Raw genomic sequence first — 22,473 nt, forward strand, 5'->3', positions numbered from 1 at the left:
ACATTTAGGGAGGTTAGCCACAGTGCCATGGGCTTTACACCCATTGATGACACTGCGCACGGTAGACACAGGAATATTCATGTCTTTGGAGATGGACTTTTAGCCTTGATACTGCTCATGCTTCCTCACAATTTTGCTTCTCAAGTCCTCAGACTGTTCTTTGGTCTTCTTTGTTTTCTCCATGCTCAAGGTGGTACACACAAGGACGCAGGACAGAGGTTGAGTCAATTGTAATCCATTTTAACTGGCTGCAAATGTGATTTAGTTATTGCAACCACCTTTTATGTGCCACAGGTAAGTAACAGGTGCTGTTAATTACACAAATTAGAGAAGCATCACATGATTTTTCAAAGGGTGCCAATACTTTTGTCCGGCCCATTTTTGGAGTTTTGTGTAAAATGATAATCATTTAATTTATTTTTTTTCATTCTCGTTTGTGTTTTTTCATGAAAATATTACAACCAAAGCATTTGTACGGTAATTGCAATCATTTTCTGGGAGAAATTGAGCATTATCTGACAGAAATGCAGGGGTGCTAATACTTTTGGCCAGCAGTGTACACAGATTCAAATATTTTAATCGACTACTAATCTTTCCAGTGTGTCCTTAAAGTGTGTTCTCCATATGATACGGATGTGCTCACTTGCTGTTAGGTTTGGCTCAGTGAAAAAGCACAGCATGGCAGAAGTTTATATTCCCTTCTTGTTTTGTGTAGACATTTAAAATGTGTACTAGTATATTCTAAATAAACAGCTACATGTGCCTTAAATCATGACCGATTGAAAAGCTTCAAAAATCAATCACATGACTATTTTAATTATAAACAATTTTTACTCCTTCACACCTAGAAGCACACGAACAGTAAGATAAAAGCTGTGCAGAAACACCCGTGATATAATATTGCATTTTAATAGCTGAGCAAAAAATAGCGCTAGATATAAACAGTGCTAAATTTGTAAATCATAAGGTGCCGGAACGCAAAGTACATATGACAGCGCAGGGATGACTAGACGGGCACAGGTGCCGGAACATACTCAGAAAATGGTGCTGAAAACAACACGCAAATGCCTACTTGCCATGCCGGGGGACTTACAAGCCTCAATTTCAGATAATATCCATGGTATAAATGTTATGACAATTTACAATTATTTAGGTATAACGCTGCACAGCACGGGCAATTGCCCACTTAACTACAGGTGGGACTTACAGTACACAGTGAGCAATTAGTTTCTCAACAGGTCTAACTTGTTAAACATAAAAAAATTTAAAAAAAATAAATAATAATAATCTGAGATTACAATAAATAACACAAACCCATTCTTTTGCGAGTTTCATCCCCACAGTCTTCTCTGGCCCCAAAGTTCCCACCGCCTGACAAATTGTGCAGCCCAAACCCGAATTTCTCATAAGGGTACTGATCTGTTGCTCCGACTGTTGGTGGTCCACCTGGCTGAGTGCTGGCGCTGTAGCTGGCCCCAAACATGACCAGCTGCTGCCACGGTAGCAGCCTCCTGCCCCGGCTTGGCTGGCTGTCCATGAATCTGGCTTGCTGCTACAGCGCTAACCTCCTGCTGCACCCGGTCCCTCCGATTAGCATGATTGCTGCAGCTGCCCTCATTGCCGGTTGTTGCTTTTCTGACTCGTTTTGAACAATCTTCCTTCTTTTTAAAAAAAAAAAAAAAAAAAAACAGTAAATGCAACTGTCTTTTTGGCATGTTTTAATACAGTTTGATCCTGGCTGCTTGGCTCCCCAGATGCCGCAAATTTCTAAAGTGTTTTTTTTTTTTTTTTTTAATGTCAGGGGCTGTCAGGTACGCGGGCAGGCAGGCAGGTTGTGTGGACCCAAATGCAGGGAAAACGAAAAAGGCAGCAAGGCAGGTGGCAGTGAACTCAAAAAACGTTTTAATAATAACTAACAAAAATCACAAAGTACAAACAAAAAGACTATGGATCAAAAGGCAAGGTTCAAACCAAAACTTACTTAAACAGAGGGACTGGTACACGAGGGCGTTGACCGGACTTGAAATTGACGTTCGCATAGACAGATATTGACATAGACAATGACGCAACAAGGAATGACAAGAAACTGGGTCATTATATATGCAGACAAGGGGTAACGAGACGAGGAACAGCTGGGTAACACAGGTGGATGCAGATTGCAGGATACACTGGGAAAACACACAGGTGAGAGCAATGGGTAATCACAGGGACAAGTCACACATGGAGAAACCAAACACAAAACCTTAAGGGGCGTGATTTGTTGGTGCATCAAAAAATCTCCGACTCTTTCAAATGTTATATTTTTATAAACAACGTGGACTTTTGGGGATTTATTCTGTAAATGAATTCATGCAGATTATCATTTTAGTTTATACATTTTTTAAAAACGTTTTTATATTATTATTATTTTCTATGCACGAGAGGTGCCGGATCCGCCCAAATAAGTCCCGGAACACAGGTAGGTCAAAATCAAGAGGTATCGGATCTTATTCAGGCAGGATCTGGCACAAATTAACCCCTGGATATAAAGTCACGCCAAATTTTATTCAGTGACCTTGTTTCTCTGTCACAAAAACACACATTGTACATAAAGTGACTTGCTCAACTGCACACATCTTTGGAGGTCGAGACAATTCCACAGGGGTCCGTAGTGGCTGCCGGTTTTCATTCCAACCAAACAAGAGGACACCTTTTCACCAATCTGGTGTTTTACAATTGCACTCAGGTACTGCTTGTTTCAGCAGAAGCCTTGTTGGTTTAACCTTCCGATTTGGGTTTGACACCTGTATCCTAGGCTCGAAAGGGTTTTAATAGCCAGATTGCCTTTGCTCGACTGCAGCTAAAGGACAAAGCCATTTTTTGGAACAGTAGCAATAAAAATCAAAAGTCATGTGAAAATGCTCTCGGTAGCAGGTTGCATATAGCTTTCAAAACAACAGCTTTGGCTTTTCCAAGCAGATGCGGGACAGCCAATCACATCCAGGTTGAGCAAAAACCTTGCAGGAAAATATTGAGGTTAAAGGTGAACCCTTAGTTTGACATTGTCATTGATCAAACACGATAGACATCAGTTTTAATGATAGTTACAGTAGCAGCTAAATATGGGTAGGGACATGTCTTAAGCATCTCTACTCAATTCTATGCCCTTGAATACCGTATGTGAATGGGTGAGAAAATTATTTTACGTGGGAGTCATGTCACAGGGAATAGAAAAAAATAATTAGACATACGTTAGAATAGAATGATATATGAAGAGTATAGACTTCACAATTGTCACCGTCAGCCACTGTGCAACGCCTTCAAGTAGGGGGCCGTCCTACAGTCTGCTCCAGTTATTTGCAGTCGGTCACAGTTAGTCAACACATGCAGCGATCCAATGGCGGATTTAGGTTGAAAAAGTACGAAAGCTGTACCGCATACAAACAGGAGGGATTGTCTCAGGAGTGATTTGTTCGAGGATTCAAAGTAATTATTATAGTTTTCGTACCATGCATGCATTTTGAAACGTTGTGATAAAAATCAAGGGGAGAAATTAATCACTAAGGGCTAGCAACATTCTTCAACATATTTACGTAAAATAAATGCTAACTGCCCGGTTTTTTGCTCTTTTAACAAAGAATCAAGACTGTATTACATTAATATCTATAAAGAATTTGGGGATTTAAGAATTTATTCACAAGAATGTTCACTGGAAAAGCTCTGTTTACATTTGTCGACCGCCACATTGACTAACAGACTAGCATCATACTTCGACCTATTTAAAGTGTATCACAAAAGTGAGTACACCCCTCGCATTTCTGCAGATATTTATAACTATTCATGGGACAACACTGACAAAATGACACTTTGACACAATGAAAAGTAGTCTGTGTGCAGTTTATATAATACAGTTAATTTATTTTCCCCTCGAAATCACTCTAAATATAGCCATTAATATCTAAACATCTGGCAATAAAAGTGAGTACACCCCTTAGAAACTACGTACATCCCTAAATGTCCAAATTGAGTACTGCTTGTCACTTTCCCTCCAAAATGTCATGTGACTCGTTATAGGAGTGCTGTCAGCATTGCTGCAGAGATTGAAGAGGTGGGGGATCAGCCTGTTAGTGCTCAGACCATACGCCGCACTCTACAGTACATCAAATTGGAGTGCATGGCTGTCACCCCAGGAAGAAGCCTCTTCTGAAGACGGTACACATGAAAGCCTGCCCGTCTCTTCAGACCATAGGACATGGTTCCAGTAATCCATGTGCTTTGTTGACATGTCTTCAAAAACTGTTTGTGGGCTTTCTTGTGTACTGATGGTAGGACCCCGGAAGGACTCGGCAGCTGCTTCAAGGCAGGCTTCTACAGGAAGCTTCAGGCTTGCCTTTTTTGCCAATATTGTAAGTTTTTTTTAGCTTTCATGAGAGAATATGCAATGTTGCTTCAGCCTTTTAAGGTGTTTACTGAGTGATCCTTACACTCTAAATGGAACTCGTAGCATTAGCTTTAGCAGGGTGAGCATACTCTCAAACTCTCCCCCTCACTTCTCTACATCTCGTCGTGACGTCAAGTGGATTTAATTATATGAAAATAATGTACTGTTCTTGCTGAGCGTGTATAATCATAAAAAGAAGTGCTGCGTTCGTTGCTTTGGTGGCATTCGACCAAATTAACCCTTTAAGTCTCAGGTCATCATTGTAAATTTAAAGCTGTTGAAGCAATTTTTTAAAAACAATCATCGTCATACTTTACGTGTATTAAAAGAAAAAGTATATCGGCTTACAAAATTGACTTTGGATAGCAGCATTTGGCTGAAAGTCTTGAGATATCGGTCACGACATCAGCGTTTGAAAATCCTATGTCGGTCGACTCCTAGTTAGTGATACTGCCTTTGATAGTTCCCACCCTGTATATTCACTATAATTCCAAATTCACTATAATTGTCACTATAATTTCCTAGTAGTGATCAATGGTAACTTCATCGTCTGTTTTGGTTTGGCTTCTTTTTACTGTAATGTCGGTTGTTGGTTTTGACGCATTACCTCTACCGCCCCCTGGATTAATTTTTTTTTTTCTTTTTAACTCAAGCGTATTCTTCGTCTGACTGCGTGAACCAAACCGTGATTCCCATACCGCAAACACAAATACTGTTACACTCTTAAATATATATAATATATATTTTTTATATCTAAATCTGAAATATTTAATATTAAGCAATGTATAGATATATGCGGCAGTCATTCAATAGTCTCGCAGCACTGTCACAAACTTTTCCCATCTGTGCACAATCTTTTCCCTCAGTGTAAAAATCTTCGGACTGATGTCTCAGCCAGTTGCTCACAACACTTTTGACTTTGTCACTTCCAAACTTCATACAATTTTATTCAGACATTTTTTCGTCTGAAACATGTGGCACCATACACAGTTGACATTCTCCTGTAAAATTCCACCGGTTTGCACCCTCCAGCAACCAAAAACTTGATAAATGACCGCTGTTTTAATCCTGGAGCATGGTCCTTGGTCGGCCATCTTTGCCAATTGACAAAACTCTCAGGTATTTTTTTAATCTGCAAAAGTCATTAAACCCATGTGAAAAAGAAGTGAAACTGATTTTAAAAAAGTTAGCTATCTGTATTAGAAGTCCTTATACCGAAAAATTCACCTTATTTATTGAATGGCCCTCATATATAAATCTCATATCTAAATCAGATATTTTACATCTTCATAATATAATAATATCTAGGTCTTACATTATATCTAAATCTTGAATGTGGTGAAACTAAATATTGAGCTAATATACAAATTCAAATGACCATTGGCAGAAGTAACAAAGCAAAAGTTTGTAGAGCTCAGACTGTGTTTACATCGTTAAATAATGACAAAAAATTTACTTAACGGCGGCAATTTGCGATGGAGTATTAGGACCAAAGAACGATAAAAAATAGGACTACGAGATTTAAGTTGTACTATTAGTGCGAGAATAAAGTCGTATTAATAAATACGGCTAATGAAGCTGAATTAGCTGCTACATACTAATGTTAAGAAAAAGTGACTCCAACTTTCACACCACATTTTAAACGTTATTTGGCCCTAAATGTGAGAAAATGTTGCCGTTTTTTCAGCCTGCGCTGCTTTACGGATGGCGCCCCATACAGTAACAGACACTTCGTATTGTTTTTGTTGCGGCTATTTCTACGTCTAAGTACCTCAAAATTTTGTACTATAGGCCTACAGTATAGGCTATTTAAGATATCTGTCAACTAAGTCTTATCATATTTGAAGAAACCAAACAAAATCTATGCCATGCTATCTATTGTTGAGGATCTGTTGCATGTATTTGAACTCTGTAAAGTCCCCCACCCCAGTCCACCTTGTGTTTACTGGTACACACTAAATAGGGGCAGAGAGAGGTGGGATTTGACCTTTACAGAGGGAGCTTTGGATGTCTCTTGCACAGCCAATGTCCCTGGGTGATAAAAGGAAAGAAGTCAAACTGAAAATACGCACGCACACGCAAACACACACACTGCAGCATAGGGGTTGAGTGTGGGACTCTTTACCTTGGCCTGTCGCCTTCTCTTGCTGCCCTTTCTCATGAAAATGTCAACCCATCCCTCTCTTTCTCTTCTGTATTCTACTTTCTTGCCTTGCTCACACAAGACTCCTTGAGCGAAACCGATGAGAAACGATGTACACTACAAAAAGCATATAGCTGCTCACAGTTGACTGATTAAGGCTTAAATCTTGGCAGTATCCATGCGACATGTGGGAGAGGGGAAGACAACTCGTTTTTGGCGTGACAGTCATCAGATATGAGCTGCATTTATTCCACTGAGTGCCTTTTTATTGTCCTGTGATGAAGTTATGACTGCATTCTTGACTGCCAAAATGCCACTATTTCCACCTTGTTACTCAATATGATCTAAATGGTTTTTCTATGAGGTTCAACAATTTCATGAAGTCTGATATAGCTCACTCAATTACCACTGCTGTAATAAAGCCATTATTTAGAATTCCCTGCTTTTATCCCATTAGTGTTTTATTGAAAGTCAAAACTAAACAAATGAAACCTAGTCTGAGTAGTCAATTACACTTCATGCAAGAAAATAAACCACATGTTGAGACCATCAGTGGTAGGGATGGGAACTTCTGAGTACCTCACAATAGGATACTATTTGCAACACAAAGCTGACAATAAAGATGATCTCACAATATAGTGGTACAACCATTATTTATACTGTACATGGGTCAGGAAATCATTCTAGAATATTCTACAAAACAACCTATAAACAGAAAAACAAGCTATTTCCATCTTTCTACAGTATGGCCGTCAGTAGCAGACAATGCCAGGCAATGAGTTAATTTTTTATTTTTGGTAACAGGACAGGAGGTGACACAAGAATCTCCCCAAATGAATAAGCAATGACTCAAACTCAACAGAGAGTGACCTGTATATCCCCCAAAATGAACAAAAAGTGACCTGTAAGCGCCTCAACGATATATTGATTGTTGGCAGGAGCATATCGATAACCTTCTGGGATACAAAGTATCACGACATATCACCATTTTGATATTTTGTCACACAATGATGACAAACCATAGGTTTAAAAAATGACTGCTTAAAGTGGTACTCATTAAAGCTTAGGCTTAAAAACTGCTTATTAGCATTACCCACAATGACCCGTCCGACTTGTTTGAATTTCCCATGAATGTCAATTTATAAATAGTTTTATTTAAAACATTACAAGTATTACATTTACAAATTAGATGCTGTGTTGCTTCAGGCAGTTACTGATCACTTGGGTTTTCCTGGGGAGCTCACTGCAAAAACATTACTTTACAGCGTTGCATTGCATGTCAGTTTCAATAAAAGTCAATCTTCTAGCCATAAACCTCAAAGGCAGATGAAAGACTATAGCTGTTACTTTAAAGTGTCAGCCCTAGCTACTCAGGATACGAAGGATCAAGGTAATACTTGGTGAAATGTGTTGCTGCATTTGTATTTGCATTTGTGAAATTAAACCCACATGCCCACACGAAAGCACAACACTGACCAATTTCCATGTCAGTTCTCTTCACCATGAGGGCGTTTGTTGTTGTGGCTGACAGATCCAATCAATAAAGAACCGGATATAGCATACAACAGAGAATGGATTGACTCATCTGTGGCAATTTAAAGCCACTGCAAACCTCAGTCCACCCACAACAATGCATAAAGATATGATTTTCATTATGGAGCTTAATAGTTGAATTTTCCTCTGGGAAATTTTGAAGTGAAGTTGTTGTATGTAGCAGCACACAATACCACAGTTATTCTTTCATAGAGAATATTAACTTGATACACTTTAAAAAAATAAAAATAAAAAAAAACTTTTTAAATAACATTCGTGATGTTTGAAGTTGCTTTTCAGAGGTGAAAGGATCAACATTTTGCATAAGAGGTCATTTTATCACTTCTTTTTAAAATTTTCAATAAATGACAAAAAAACTTCAAATCTATTAAGACTTAGAGTAGCATTGCTTTAAAAATTAGGCAATGACTAACGTTGGCTTGTTACTATAGGGTTGCCAACAGTCCCTTGAAAAACGGAATTGTTTTATATTCAGAAACAAAACTACACGTCTCATACTAAGCTTACAAGTGACGCACTTTGTCCTGTATTTACATGAAAATCAAAAATTGTGTTTTATTTTTAGCACGAACAAATACTTGTATGATGCTTTTCATGAATATGTCAGGAAACGCATTCCCCCGACTGTCCTGCTTTCTGACAAATGAACTGAATGAACTGACAGAACAATGACAATTCCGCTCATCTCATTGGATGAGGAGGTTCTGTGACTAACAGCATTCTTACATACCGTAATTTTTGCACTATAAGGCGCACCTGACTATAAGCCGCCACCCACCAAACTTGGCGCAAAAACAGCACTTGTTCATACAGTGCCCTCCATAATTATTGGCACCCCTGAAAAAAATGTGTTGTTTAGCTTCTAATATTTTTTTAATTCAAATAATATGGGACCTTAATGGAAAAAAAGAGAAAAATCCAACCTTCAATACAAGTGCATTCATTCAGTGGGGAAAAAAATCCCACATAAAGAAAAAAATATTTGACATCAAATAATGTGTGTCACAATTATTAGCACCCCTGGTGTTAATACTTTGTACAACCCCCTTTTGCCAACAAAACAAGGTCTGGGGACTGAGAAATTACCATGGGAGGAGCTTGATTTTGTGTCTGGTGAACATTTCTGTGTAGATTTGGCCACATGTTTAGGGTCATTGTCTTGCTGAAAGACCCAGTGACGACCCATCTTCAGCTTTTGGGCAGAGGGCAACAGTTTTGATTTAAAATGTCCTGGTATTTCAAAGCATTCATGATGCCATGCACCCTAACAAGGTTCCCAGGGCCTTTGGAAGCAAACAGCCCCACAGCATCACTGGCCCACCCCCATACTTCACTGTGGGTATGAGGTGCTTTTCAGCATGCGCATCTTTCGTGGCACGCCAGACCCACTTAGAGTGTTTGTTGTCAAAAAGCTCAATCTTGGTCTCACACAAAAATACACACGGTCCCAGGCTTCAACTGGGATCGTGTGCTTTGGTCAGATGACACCAAGATTAAGCATCAAACATTATTTGATGTCAAATAATTTTTTCTTTATGTGGGATTTTTTCCCCACTGAATGAATGCACTTTTACTGAAGGTTGGATTTTCATCTTTTTTTTTCCATTGAGGTCCCATATTATTTGATTTAAAAAAAAAATTATCAGAAGCTAAAAAGCACATCTTTTTCAGGGGTGCCAATAATTATGGAGGGCACTGTAAATAAGCCGCACTGGACTATAAGCCAGAGCTGTCCTCACTGTATTATGGGGTATTTACACAAAATATATTAACCGGCAACACTTTATTTTACAGTGGCATCATTGGACAGTCATAAAACCAAATGAACCACCATGAGGCTTTAAACCAATTGGCAGCAAAGCTTCATTGCTTCAAGAAGCTGCATTTGGCCATCACAGCTCCCTTGGGGTAGACAGTCAACCTCTGCTGCCAAATGCTATCAACACTGTTGTTTTCCAACATACCTCCTAGCATGCATTGCAGTGCTACAGATGTAAATAACAATCGAAATTCATGTTCTGTGCTTCAGTTACTGTTCTAGTTGTTTAATTAAATGCTAGTTATGGTATTTGGTAATACTTCATTTGAGAGTGGCGACATAAGACTGTCATTAGACAATCATAATTTCGACATGACACTGTCATGAGCATTAATGAATGCTAATAACAGATGTCATTTTGTGTTATCCGGCAAATTATCTCACTTTTGAATGGATGTAAAAGATGCAAGCTTGACGTGAATGGAGTTAGTGACATAATTTGCGGGAAGAAATTTAATGACATCTGTCATAAGCATTGAGTAAGGCCCAGGATTGTGTCATTTCATAATTATGACGGTCATATGACAGTCTTATGATGCCGCTGTCAATTAAAGTGTTACATATTAACCCAGATAAATCAACGAATAAGCCGCACTGGACTATAAACTGCAGTATTCAAAATGAAGGAAAAAAGTAGCGGCTTGTAGTCTGAATATTACGGTACATTCGTACATTCTTATCGGTCTCCATCCAAACTCCTCAATAGTATAACAGCGTTATTATTGTCAGTAGTGAGTAATATAATTAATTGCATTTCCCATCTTTGCAACGCCGTTACCGTTACTGAATATGTGCGGATGTGCTGAGGATGTGCGGATGTGCGTTACTACGTTAAGTGAATGACATGAAAAATGTCTGAGACATGGAGAGAGCACAGGGGGAGAGGGGAGGAGAGGAAGGGGGTTGTGAGGCCGTTGCAAACGTGATACTAGGTTGCCCGGAGCGTAGCATAGCTTTCGCTTTCTCGCTAGCATTAGCATTTAGCGTGGCGAGCGTCATGTTAAACGCTCGGGAAACTTTTTACATACAGTTCGTGGTGTTCAGGTGAGTACAATTTATTGAAAATAATGTACTATTTTCCTGCCAAGTGTGCATTACCACCACCAAGTTTTGTGTTAGACACTTCAATATAATTATGATGTGTTTTTTATTATTACCAAAAATAGTCACTTGCCCTGAACCTTTCTTGAATGATGTATCCATAATCCTTTTGTGGGTTTTTTTTTTTTTTTTTTTTTTTTTTTTAAATCAAAACAACTAGAGCAAAGATAGAACAGGGAAGAGATGCAAGCCTCACCTGCATATTGAAAAATATATCTTTATAAATATTAGGGGTACACACAAGTGACACTTCAGTACAACAGGAAAAAGGCCTTTTTTCTCACAGCATTTAGAAGTTAGTTTGTACACCATTACACTGTTATATAGGTAAAATTTTAAAAGTTGCAAAAAGGGTGACATATATTTCTCCAGAATGAAAAAGTTCAATTCAATCAGTTACAATAAACATATTTGATGTGAAAGACGTTAAAGACTGGATGAATCATGAAATAATGTGTAGAACAGGAAAAGTAAGATCAGTTACTTTGCTTTGTAACTAATTACTCTTACGCTGAGGTAACTGAGTTATTAACTCAATTACTTTTTGGGAGATGTAATTTGTAACTGTAATTAACTACTTTTTTAAAGTAAGATTAACAACACTGACTACAATATATCAAAAACTCCGCTGCACGCCTTCACACCCGTACCCCGTACAGGATACAGTTTAAAATCATCCTTCTCATATACAAAGCACTCAATAACTTGGCCCCTCCTTACCTTACAGACCTTCTCTGTCCCCTCACCCCCTCCCGTCACCTCCGCTCATCAAATGGAAATATCCTCCCACTGCCCCCACGAATAACACACCGAATTTGGGGGGACAGAGCCTTCTCCGTTGCTGACCCCTCCCATCGGAGCTCACTCCTAAACCAATCCGCACCTGTTCAGACCTTCCTTCAATCAAAGAAATTCTAAAAACCCAACTTTTTAATCAGGCTTTTAATTTAAAAAAATATTTTTTGTCTATTGTTTTGTGATGCTCACGTGGTTTGCTGCTTTTCTTTGTTTTAACTGTAAAGCGTCTTTGAGCATCCATAAAAGCCCTCAATAAATAGAATGTATTATTTATTTAAAAAGCATGTTCAATATGATGATCATTTGTTTACTTGTTCTTCTTTACCTGTTACAGTCCTACTACAAATATTGCGCTGTAGTACTGTGGCAACTGTTAATTTGTTGAGGCTACTAATGCATTGTCTGTGGTGTGTGTGGCATCCTGGCCTAACATGGGGTTTGACAGTTGCTGTCGTATTATCGGGATAAAAGCAGCATTCCGGCCCCGAGTCTTTTACTGGTACAGTGTACTGGACCGTTCCGGCCCACTTTCACACTTTCACCCTTGCTTATTTTTTTCTTTATTTATGTTAGGCTACTTACGGTACTTATTTTCTTATAATTAAAAAAAAGGTCAATGTTTGCGTTATTTTTTTAAATATGTTCCATTTGGATGTGGACAATGGACAATGTAAGTCATTTGGACTTATTTTTGTTAATTTATGTTACTGTATATCTTTGACCTTTTGAATAATAATGTTTACGTTTTCTTCAAATTTAATGTACATTCTGTTCTTAAGTCATGTTCTAAAGAAGTTTTTAAAAATGAAGTTTTGCATTTAGACATGAGGAAATGAGGGAAAATAAAAATTCGGAGATGTAGGTGGGGGTTACTGCTGTTTTTGTTATGAGTTATTTTGCAGATCATTGAAAAAATGCCATTTTAAATCAAACTGTTTCTCATGTATGCCTTGTTACAGTAAGTGTAATGCAATAACCTAATGCATGTGTAAGACCTGTTGTGTTTTATTGTGTATTGTTTGATAAGTGCATTTATGTTGTTTTAAGAGTTTAAAAAATAATAATAATAAAAATAATTTTAAAATAAATGAATCAAATGTGGCTCCGTAACGACCTTTATGTCAGGGAGTTCTGGAATTCTAGCCATTTTCACCCCAGGTTTTGATGCCACAACCAAAATTACTGAAAGTGGGCGCTCACCCACTATTTTGAGCGGAGTAATTGTGAAATGCTAAAAAAGACATATGAGTGCTAAATTCCTTTTCAACATGTAAAATTTATACTAGTTAGCTTCAAAAACTGGACTGTGCCGGACTGAAAAAAAATTTCACGGCGCTAATTGTAAATGCATGATTTCCATTCCTTTCCCCCAGGCTTTCGAAGTGCATGCTATCATAGGATGCTTGAAGCAGCTGTGTCGCTTGATAGTGGAACTAATAAATGGGAGGGTTGCCAGTTTTACTTGATTACAATCTATTTGCTCTAATTCCAGCCCTGGTTGTTGCTCTGTGTTCGGGTGTAATCACTTAATGAGGTAATGTATTTGATTTGCTATAAAATAATAATGGAAGTTGGGAGCATCTAAGCCTCTCTAGTTTGTTTCCCTGTAGGTTGGAGAGGCTAACTCTGTTCTTCTTGTTCTTAAAGTAGAATTTTGTGACAGCTGAGTCTAGATCTCCAAACCATTTTTAAGTAGGATTATTGAAAATAAATAATTTGCCTGTTGCAATATTGTCATCTTAAAGGTGTACAATGTAGAATTGATTTGGCCAAAAATGGTACTGTAACTAGATCAAAATATTGACTACCACAAAATGCCCTCCCCCTTCACCTCTGGGATGTTGCCCCCCCCCCCCCAGCAGACAAAAATTTATTACAAAATTATGTCAATTATTTGTGCTACATTTGTGCTTGTTTGTGCTGCTATTGTTTTTAACATAGTTACATCTGTTTTATAGGTCAATCTGAGGTCAACCAGCCCCTCTATTTTGATTTTTTTTTTTAAATTCTAAAAGTGGTGTCAATCGTTTGTGCTGAGTTTTGCTGCAAAAAGGTTTTGTTTGTAAAAGTGGTGTCAATCGTTTGTGCTGAGTTTTGCTGCAAAAAGGTTTTGTTTGTGCTGCTATCGTTTTTCAGATATTGAAGCCCTTTTCAGACCTATATCCTGCTAAATTCCCATGTAAGATGACGCAAGATTTACCTGTGTCATGGCTCTCAGACATGGGAATATGTACTGGGAAATTAACCTCTCAGTTGACCCAGAAATTGGTTTCAGACATAAGGGCTACTCATAAGGGGCTTGAGATATTAATTTTGAGTGATGATGTCAAGCAGCCCACCATTTATTGCAGAATAGACTCAAAATGTTGTCATTTATTCATGCTATGTTTGTGCTGTAAAAAAAAATTATTTGTGCTGCTATCGTTTTTTAGATATATACAGCATATATCACAAATATTAATTTTCGAGGGACGACGTCACTTAAAGTTTTTCCGTATCTAACTCCCACAGCTTACCAACTCCCTAAATAACAGAGGGATGATCCAACAACTAGCTCAAACGTACCACAAACAAATGGTACCCCTTCGGGTCCATTTTTCAGCAAATGAGGGGCTTGAGATATTACCGTAATTTTCGCACTGTAAGGCACACCTAATTATAAGGTGCAGCCCACCAAATTTGACACGAAAACAGTATTTTTTCATAGATAAGCCGCACTAGACTGTAAGCCGCAGCCGTCCTCACAGTATCATGGGATATTTACACCAAAAGATATTAACTGGTAACACTTTATTTGACAGCGGCATCATAAGACTATCATAAGACCAAATGAACCACCATGAAGCTTTGAACCAAATGGCTGCAAAGCTTCATTGCTTCAAGAAGCAATATTCTATATGACAATATTCTAATTTCCTGACTGTCTCAGGAAATTAGAATATTGTGTATTCTAATTTCCTGAGACAGTCCTGTATATATACACAGGACTGTCTCAAAAAATTAGAATATTGTGTATTCTAATTTTCTGAGACAGTCCAGTATATATAAAAAACTAAAGTCTAATTTGAATATTCCATATGACATAGTTAGAGGCTTGAATAAGTCCACAAGTCGTAACAACCAAATTTTTTATGCATGCCCAGTTTTTACACATTTGCAGTTTTCTCATTTACTCTAAACTCTTGTGATTTTGTCAAAAAAATGGCTTTTCCTTTGAAATGTGATAACTTAGTCATTTCTGGATATTTTTTCACTTTCAACCACTCAAAATGTTCAGTGGCATCAGACCTATCTACACATATATAGTTTTTTATATTTTTTATTTTTTAATGCCCCCTATGGACAATAATAGCAGCATTATCCGAATAGTAAAACTAATGATGCTGTATATATATATATATATATATATATATAAAACAAAAGTCTAATTTGAATATTATATATCACATAGTTAGAGGCTTGAATAAGTCTTTAAGTCATAACAACCGATTTTTTTATGCATGCCCAGTTTTTACACATTTGCAGTTTTCTCATTTACACTAAACTCTTGTGATTTTGTCAAAAAAATGACTTTTCCTTTGAAATGTGATAACCAAGTCATTTCTGAATATTTTTTCACTTTCAACCACTCAAAAGGTTCAGTGCCATCAGACCTATCTACACATATAAAGTTTTTTATTTTTTTTTTATTTTTCAATGCCCCCTGTGGACAATAATAGTAGCATTATCCGAATAGCAAAACTAATTATGCTGTATATATATATATAAAACAAAAGTCTACTTTGAATATTCCATATCACATAGTTAGAGACTTGAATAAGTCCACAAGTCGTAACAATCAAATTTTTTATGCATGCCCAGTTTTTACACAATTGCAGTTTTCTCATTTACACTAAACCCTTGTGATTTTGTCCAAAAAATGGTTTTTCCTTTGAAGTGTGATAACTAAGTCATTTCTGAATATTTTTTCACTTTCAACCACGCACAATATTCAGTGGCATCAGACCTATCCAAAACTATAAAGTTTTTTTTTTTTTTGCCTCCTATGGACAATAATAGCAGCATTATCTTAATAGCAAAACTAACTATGCTATATAGGGTATACATAAATCAAACTAAAGTATTTTATATTACATAATTACATCATTGGATAAGTAAAAGTCGTAACAATAGATTTTTTTAAGAACAAGACTGTGACAAAGTGACAACAACTGATTTGATGATAGAATTTATGTTAACAATTTTACAAAACATATATACAATATAACAGTTAACATAATAACAATATACAGAATTCATGATGTGCACTTTGAGATTTGTTTTTTAAATGTAAAGTGCGTTATAAATAAAATGTATTATTATTTATTATTATGTTCGAAGCCCGAAGTGGCTTTGTGCAAAGGCCACATTGTTTGCGCTTGGACGGGGGTCCAGCTCGCTGCTCTCCCAAGCCTTCGGCAAAAGGCGGTGGTTCCCGTTTTAGAACTTCTGGCCGAATTAGAGCCTTGCCAAGTTCCTCAAGAAATAGTCGGCGCTTGTAGCTTTTCTTCACGTTCCACTCAGGGTAGATCTCCGTGAACAGCACAAATGCGCTGAAGGACGAAATGTCCAGCATGTGAAAAAACTCACACATTGGCCACCTGAGTGCGCGCGGCAGGAGTATGTGGCACAGGCCTGCAAATCACAAGCACGCACAACAATAACAGCTTTGATCTTTGATCAGCTTTTACAAGACAAACCTTGATATGCAAAACATGTGCTTACTCACTTACGTCATCGCCTCGATTGCCGTCATTTTCATCATGCGCCTCAACGTGGTCATGTCCGTGCCCCCGCCTTCTGCTCCCCGCTTTCATCTCCGTCATTATGTTGTCAACCATTTCCCATTTCTCGTCATCAAAGTCGTCCTCCTCCGGCATCGAAAGTCAGGAAGAATTTCTTCAATGTCTTCTGGGCTCGCCGAAGAAGCGTCCGAACGAAGGTCGTCGTCGGAATCAGGATTTTCTAACACCATCCGAATCGTGTTCTGCAGTGAAATACTTCTCGCCGCCATCGATCACAGTTGTGTTGGAAGAAATGCAAAATGGTGATCCTCGCGAGAACAGAGACTCCCAAAATGCCCAGAACCAATGAGAGTAAAGAAATTCAAACACCCAACCAATAAGAGTTAAAGTTCAAACGACAACAATAAACACGTGTTTTTTTGTTTTGGTTTTTTTGCATTTCCGGGAAGTACCGGTTTATTGTCTCGTCCACACGTGCAAAATTGCAAATATGCATGCCCAAATAGACTGAAAGTGAGCTCAGACACATAAACAATTTTTTTGTAATGCCAACCGTTTTTATCGTATTAATTTTTTACTAATCTGTATTGAGTTTCGCAAGCAAATTCATGTATTGGCCTATGGCTCCAACTAGTGACTTTTGGGTGACAACACACAAATTCCTCTTTTTGCATGTTTTTGACTCGCCAAAGAAGCGATTGCATCAATAATCACGGAAAATGCATTATAACACATCAGGTTTACAGGTTTACAAAAATCATGATTTATAATGGGAGTCAATGAGCCAAAAAATGGCAAAATAACAAGAGTTTAGTGCAAATCTTCCCAGCCTGTTTGCAATAAGTTCGAAATTCCCGGATGGTGCCATTTTGAACTACTACATGATTTAGTATCCTGCAGGAAATATCAGCTCCCTAGTGTATTTTTTCATATGCTTTTTTTCCTTTTAAACACAGAAAAAAACGAAAAAAGCCAAAAAATGGACAAATAACACCCAGGGGTTTTTGAGTTTAAAAACCTCTTGCAGAGAAGATTCATTTTCTTGTGAATATAATAATATATCATCTGCGTTACTGATGCACCGATACCGATGACAGTATTGGCGGGGGGGGGGGGCATTCGGCCCGAAAAGGTGGTATCCGTATCGTCGAATACCAACAAACAGGGCGGCGATACCATTTACCGGTAAACACTGAAGGCAGCTTTTTTTCTCTTGAAAGTCACTGCACTCTATGTTGTGTGATAAAACGTGATCACTTTGCATGCTTAGCAGCTATCGCTATTGGCCTTCTCCGGACCAGTGAGAGCCGGCCAATAGCCGCTCTCAAGCAATGGCAAGGCAGCTTTTTCACATGTAGGAAAAACAAACTACGAGAGTAAAATGTTGGCGGCCTAGACATATTTCAGTTTATAATCTCCATTGATTACAATAACTGCATGCAAAATTTGCGGCCTGAAAATTTCGAGAGGTGGAGTTAAATCGGCCAGTCAATACCTCGAACCAGATACAACTTTTGAAGACGAAAAATGTGAACGAACACAAGGAGTTTGAGGCTGCAACAGCAGGACTGCTATCCAGAGGAAGGGGGCTGGACTGGAGCAACAATCTCTGGTCAGTTCACTACGTCTACTTTACATTTTTGTCTTTGAGACCTGTTTCCAAAGTAGGGTTGCCACCTTTCAGAAATAGAAATAAGGAACTCCCCCCTTCCGCCCAATGCCGTACAGGCAACGATAAAAAGGGACATCCTCAAACTGCAAAGAAATGTATCTATTTATACGTATTCCGTATTGGTTACATATGGAAAGCAACTTTTAATTCCCAATTCGGAACGATTCCTTATTTCAAAGGACGGGTGGCAAGCCTATTCAAAAGTGCTGTGGAAGTAAGCTAAGCTAAGCGGCTAAGAGTATGTTGCTGCTGGTGTACAGAGAGAGAGAGGCTAATAGAGAGACAGGATGCTGTGGTCAATTATTATTACTTAAAATTTATTGAAAGTTGCACTGTTTGGCCTTTGAGTGCCAATACTCAGGGTTTTAAAGAGTTTATTCAGTTCATTCATTGTATTTTTACTTTCTCACTGTTGGGCTGGTATTATACATGTTTTAATTTCACGAATTTAGCACTATTTTGGCCTTTGAGAGCCAAAGGTTTATTTATGTAACAAAATGGTATTGGTATGGTATCGGCTGATACTGCACAGTCAAGTATCGGTATAGGGGCCAAAAATGGTATCGGTGCAACACTAATCTGCGTATAAAATAATTTTAGTACAGTCTTTTCATTTTGTGATCCACTCACCATTATCATCTTAAAGCAAGGAATATTTGATTATTTTACCTTTTCCTTGGTCCCCAACTGCGTGGTGTCAGGTCTTGTTCGGATAGTAAAAGGAGATGCAAGTCTCAGTAGGATCCCTTGGAACGAAGGCTCCATCTTAGGTGATACAATCTCAAAACAGTCGCTGAACCAGAGAATCCGATGTGGCTCGATACGAGCCTGCCTCCTGAATCCCTCGCCAAGCTGCAGAAGTTCCATCCCAGGGCCGAGAACAAGGTGAAATGGAAAGGCACGGCAAAATGTGGCCAGGCCGATGCGTAAATCACTGGGGTTGGTAGAAAGTGAGAAGGAGGACTTTTTGGGACATACGGGGGCAGCATTTAGGATGGGGTACGACTGACGAGTTTCTTGGATTTGGAAGGATATATATACTGTAGGAGCCGTGGTTGGGAATGTTGAGGGTGGGGAGGGGGAGTAGGAAGGGGAGGCGGATGGGGACCCAGTTGGAGTTGGTGTAGTGGAATCGCCATAGTTGTGACATGCATCTTCTTTAGGCAATAACGGAGTCAGAGGGGACACTTCTTCTACTTCCACTTCTGAATGAAAGATTCGTCTGGAAACTGCTTTGATTAGCCCAGGCATGACCAATCCTACCACAGGTGCAGGGTTAAAACAATGTAGGAGTAGCAACTTCCCTCGGCCATCTTGTGCTCCTTTCTCTCCAGCTTTGTCCAATTTTCTCCGGCCCTTCTCTTCCTCGTGGGGATCCTTACACTGAAAGGAAGGGCTTTCCGATGAGGCACGGCGACCCGTGGAGGTGCGTATGTGTTCCAAAATAGCATCAAAGCCGTTAAAAAAGTCATGGAGGTTGCCACCAACAGCCCTGAGCACACGCTCATTTTCTTCAAAGCAAAGGCCAAAAAATTCCTCGCCAAAGTGCTCACGCAGCTCAAAGAATGGTACTCCTAAGCCAGAAAAGAAACAAAAAGTAACAACAGTGTAAGACAGGATTGGTTATTAGCAAACAGATGCCAGTAAACTTGCAAGAACTAAAATTGTATTTAAAAAATATGGCATATACTGTAGCTTTTTGTCCACTCACACAGAAGAATGTGACATTTATTTTGAATATATTGAATAGTATATGCTTTATGTAATCAACGTTTTGTAAATAAATGAATTTTTAAAAATTGGGCACGTCCCGTTCCGATCGCGTCATTTTTCAGAGCGGAATTGGGTGAAAAGGATTGAGTTTTTACTAAAAAAATATCTTACGTAATTTTCGCACTATAAGTCGCACTTGACTATAAGCTGCCACCCAACAAATTTGACATAAAAACAGCATTTGTTCATAGATAAGCCATAGCTGTCCTCACTGTATCATGGGATATTTACACCAAAAGATATTAACTGGTAACACTTTATTTGACCGCGGCATCATACGACTGTCATAAGACCAAAGGAAACACCATGAGGCTTTGAACCAATTGGCTGCAAAGCTTTGACCATCACTGCCTCCTTGGGGTAGACTGTTAACCTCTGCTGCCACCTGCTGTCAAAACTGTTGCTGTCCAACATGCCTTCTAGCATGCATTGCAGCGCTACAGCTGTAAATAACAATCAAAATTCATGTTCTGTGCTAATTATTTCTTCAGTTACTGTTCTAGTCGTTTCATTAATTGCTAGTTATGGTATTTGGTAACACTTTATTTGACAGTGGCTCTATAAGACTCCCATGAGAAGATCATAATTATGACATGACACTGTCATGAGCATTAATGAATGCTTATAACAGATATCATTTAGTGTTATGGAGCAAATACAGTGGGGCAAATAAGTATTTAGTCAACCACCAATTGTGCAAGTTCTCCTACTTGAAAAGATTAGAGAGGCCTGTAATTGTCAACATGGGTAAACCTCAACCATGAGAGACAGAATGTGGAGAAAAAAAAACAGAAAATCACATTGTTTGATTTTTAAAGACTTTATTTCCAAATTAGAGTGGAAAATAAGTATTTTGTCACCTACAAACAAGGAAGATTTCTGGCTGTCAAAGAGGTGTATCTCATTCTAATGAGATATAATGAGGCCCCACTCGTTACCTGTATTAATGGCACCTGTTTTAACTCATTATCGGTATAAAAGATACCTGTCCACAACCTCAGTCAGTCACACTCCAACCTCCACTATGACCAAGACCAAAGAGCTGTCGAAGGACACCAGAGACAAAATTCTAACCTGCACCAGGCTGGGAAGACTGAATCTGCAATAGGTAAAACACTTGGTGTAAAGAAATCAACTGTGGGAGCAATTATTACAAAATGGAAGACATAAAAGACCACTGATAATCTCTCTCGATCTGGGGCTCCATGCAAAATCTCACCCCGTGGCGTCAAAATGACAACAAGAACGGTGAGCAAAAATTCCCAGAACCACACGGGGGGGACCTAGTGAATGACCTACAGAGAGCTGGGACCACAGTAACAGAGGCTACTATCAGTAACACAATGCACTGCCAGGGACTCAAATCCTGCACTGCCAGACGTGTCCCCTGCTGAAGCCAGTACACGTCCAGGCCCGTCTGCGCTTTGCTAGAGAGCATTTGGATTATCCAGAAGAGGACTGGGAGAATTTGTTATGGTCAAATGAAACCAAAATAAAACTTTTTTGTAGACACACAGGTTCTCGTGTTTGGAAGAGAAAGAATACTGAATTGCATCAGAAGAACACCATACCCACTGTGAAGCATGGGGGTGGAAACATCATGCTTTGGGGGGCTGTTTTTATGCCAAGGGCCCAGGACGACTGATTTGTGTAATGGAAGGAATGAATGGGGCAATGTATCGAGAGATTTTGAGTAAAAATTTCCTTCCATCAGCATGGGCATTGAAGATGGGACGTGGCTGGGTCTTTCAACATGACAATGATCCCAAACACACAGCCAGGGCAACAAAGAAGTGGTTTCGTAAGAAGCATTATAAGGTCCTGGAGTGGCCTAGCCAGTCTCCGGATCACAACCCCATTGAAAATCTGTGGAGGGAGTTGAAAGTCCATGTTGCCCAACGACAGCCCCAAAACATCACTGCTCTTGAGGAGATCTGCATGGAAGAATGGGCCAAAATACCAGCAACAGTGTGTGAAAAGCTTGTGAAGAGTTACAGAAAACGTTTGGCCTCAGTTATTGCCAACACAGGGTACATAACAAAGTATTGAGATGAACTTTTGGTATTGACCAAATACTTATTTTCCACCATAATTTGCAAATAAATTCTTTAAAAATCAAACAGTGTGATTTTCTGGATGGTTTTCCACATTTTGTCTCCCATGGTTGAGGTTTACCCATGTTGACAATTACAGGTCTCTCTAATATTTTCAAGTGGGAGAACTTGCACAATTAGTGGTTGACTAAATACTTATTTGCCCCACTGTAATGTCATTTTTAAACACAGTAACAATTGTACAATGTAAACAAATGCACTTAAATTACGTTTATTGTTGTAGCCTAGGTGAATCTTAGAGTAGCATGAAACACTACTGTGGGACACTAATATTTTCGTAACCTAATTTGCCCAA

General features: G+C 38.7%; 1 protein-coding gene across 1 annotated transcript in view; it reads right to left on the reverse strand.

Moving 5' to 3' along the window:
- The window catches only part of gucy1a2 (guanylate cyclase 1, soluble, alpha 2), a 101,716-nt gene that overhangs the window by 37,422 nt on the left and 41,821 nt on the right, over positions 1 to 22,473 (reverse strand). Inside the window, exon 4 of the mRNA XM_057839729.1 lies at positions 18,961 to 19,865. Within this exon, the coding sequence (XP_057695712.1) occupies positions 18,961 to 19,865 (905 nt within the window). The remainder of the gene's footprint in view (positions 1 to 18,960; positions 19,866 to 22,473) is intronic.

The sequence above is a fragment of the Corythoichthys intestinalis genome, chromosome 6, assembly GCF_030265065.1.
Source record: "Corythoichthys intestinalis isolate RoL2023-P3 chromosome 6, ASM3026506v1, whole genome shotgun sequence".
In the NCBI taxonomy this organism is placed as follows: Eukaryota; Metazoa; Chordata; class Actinopteri; order Syngnathiformes; family Syngnathidae; genus Corythoichthys; species Corythoichthys intestinalis.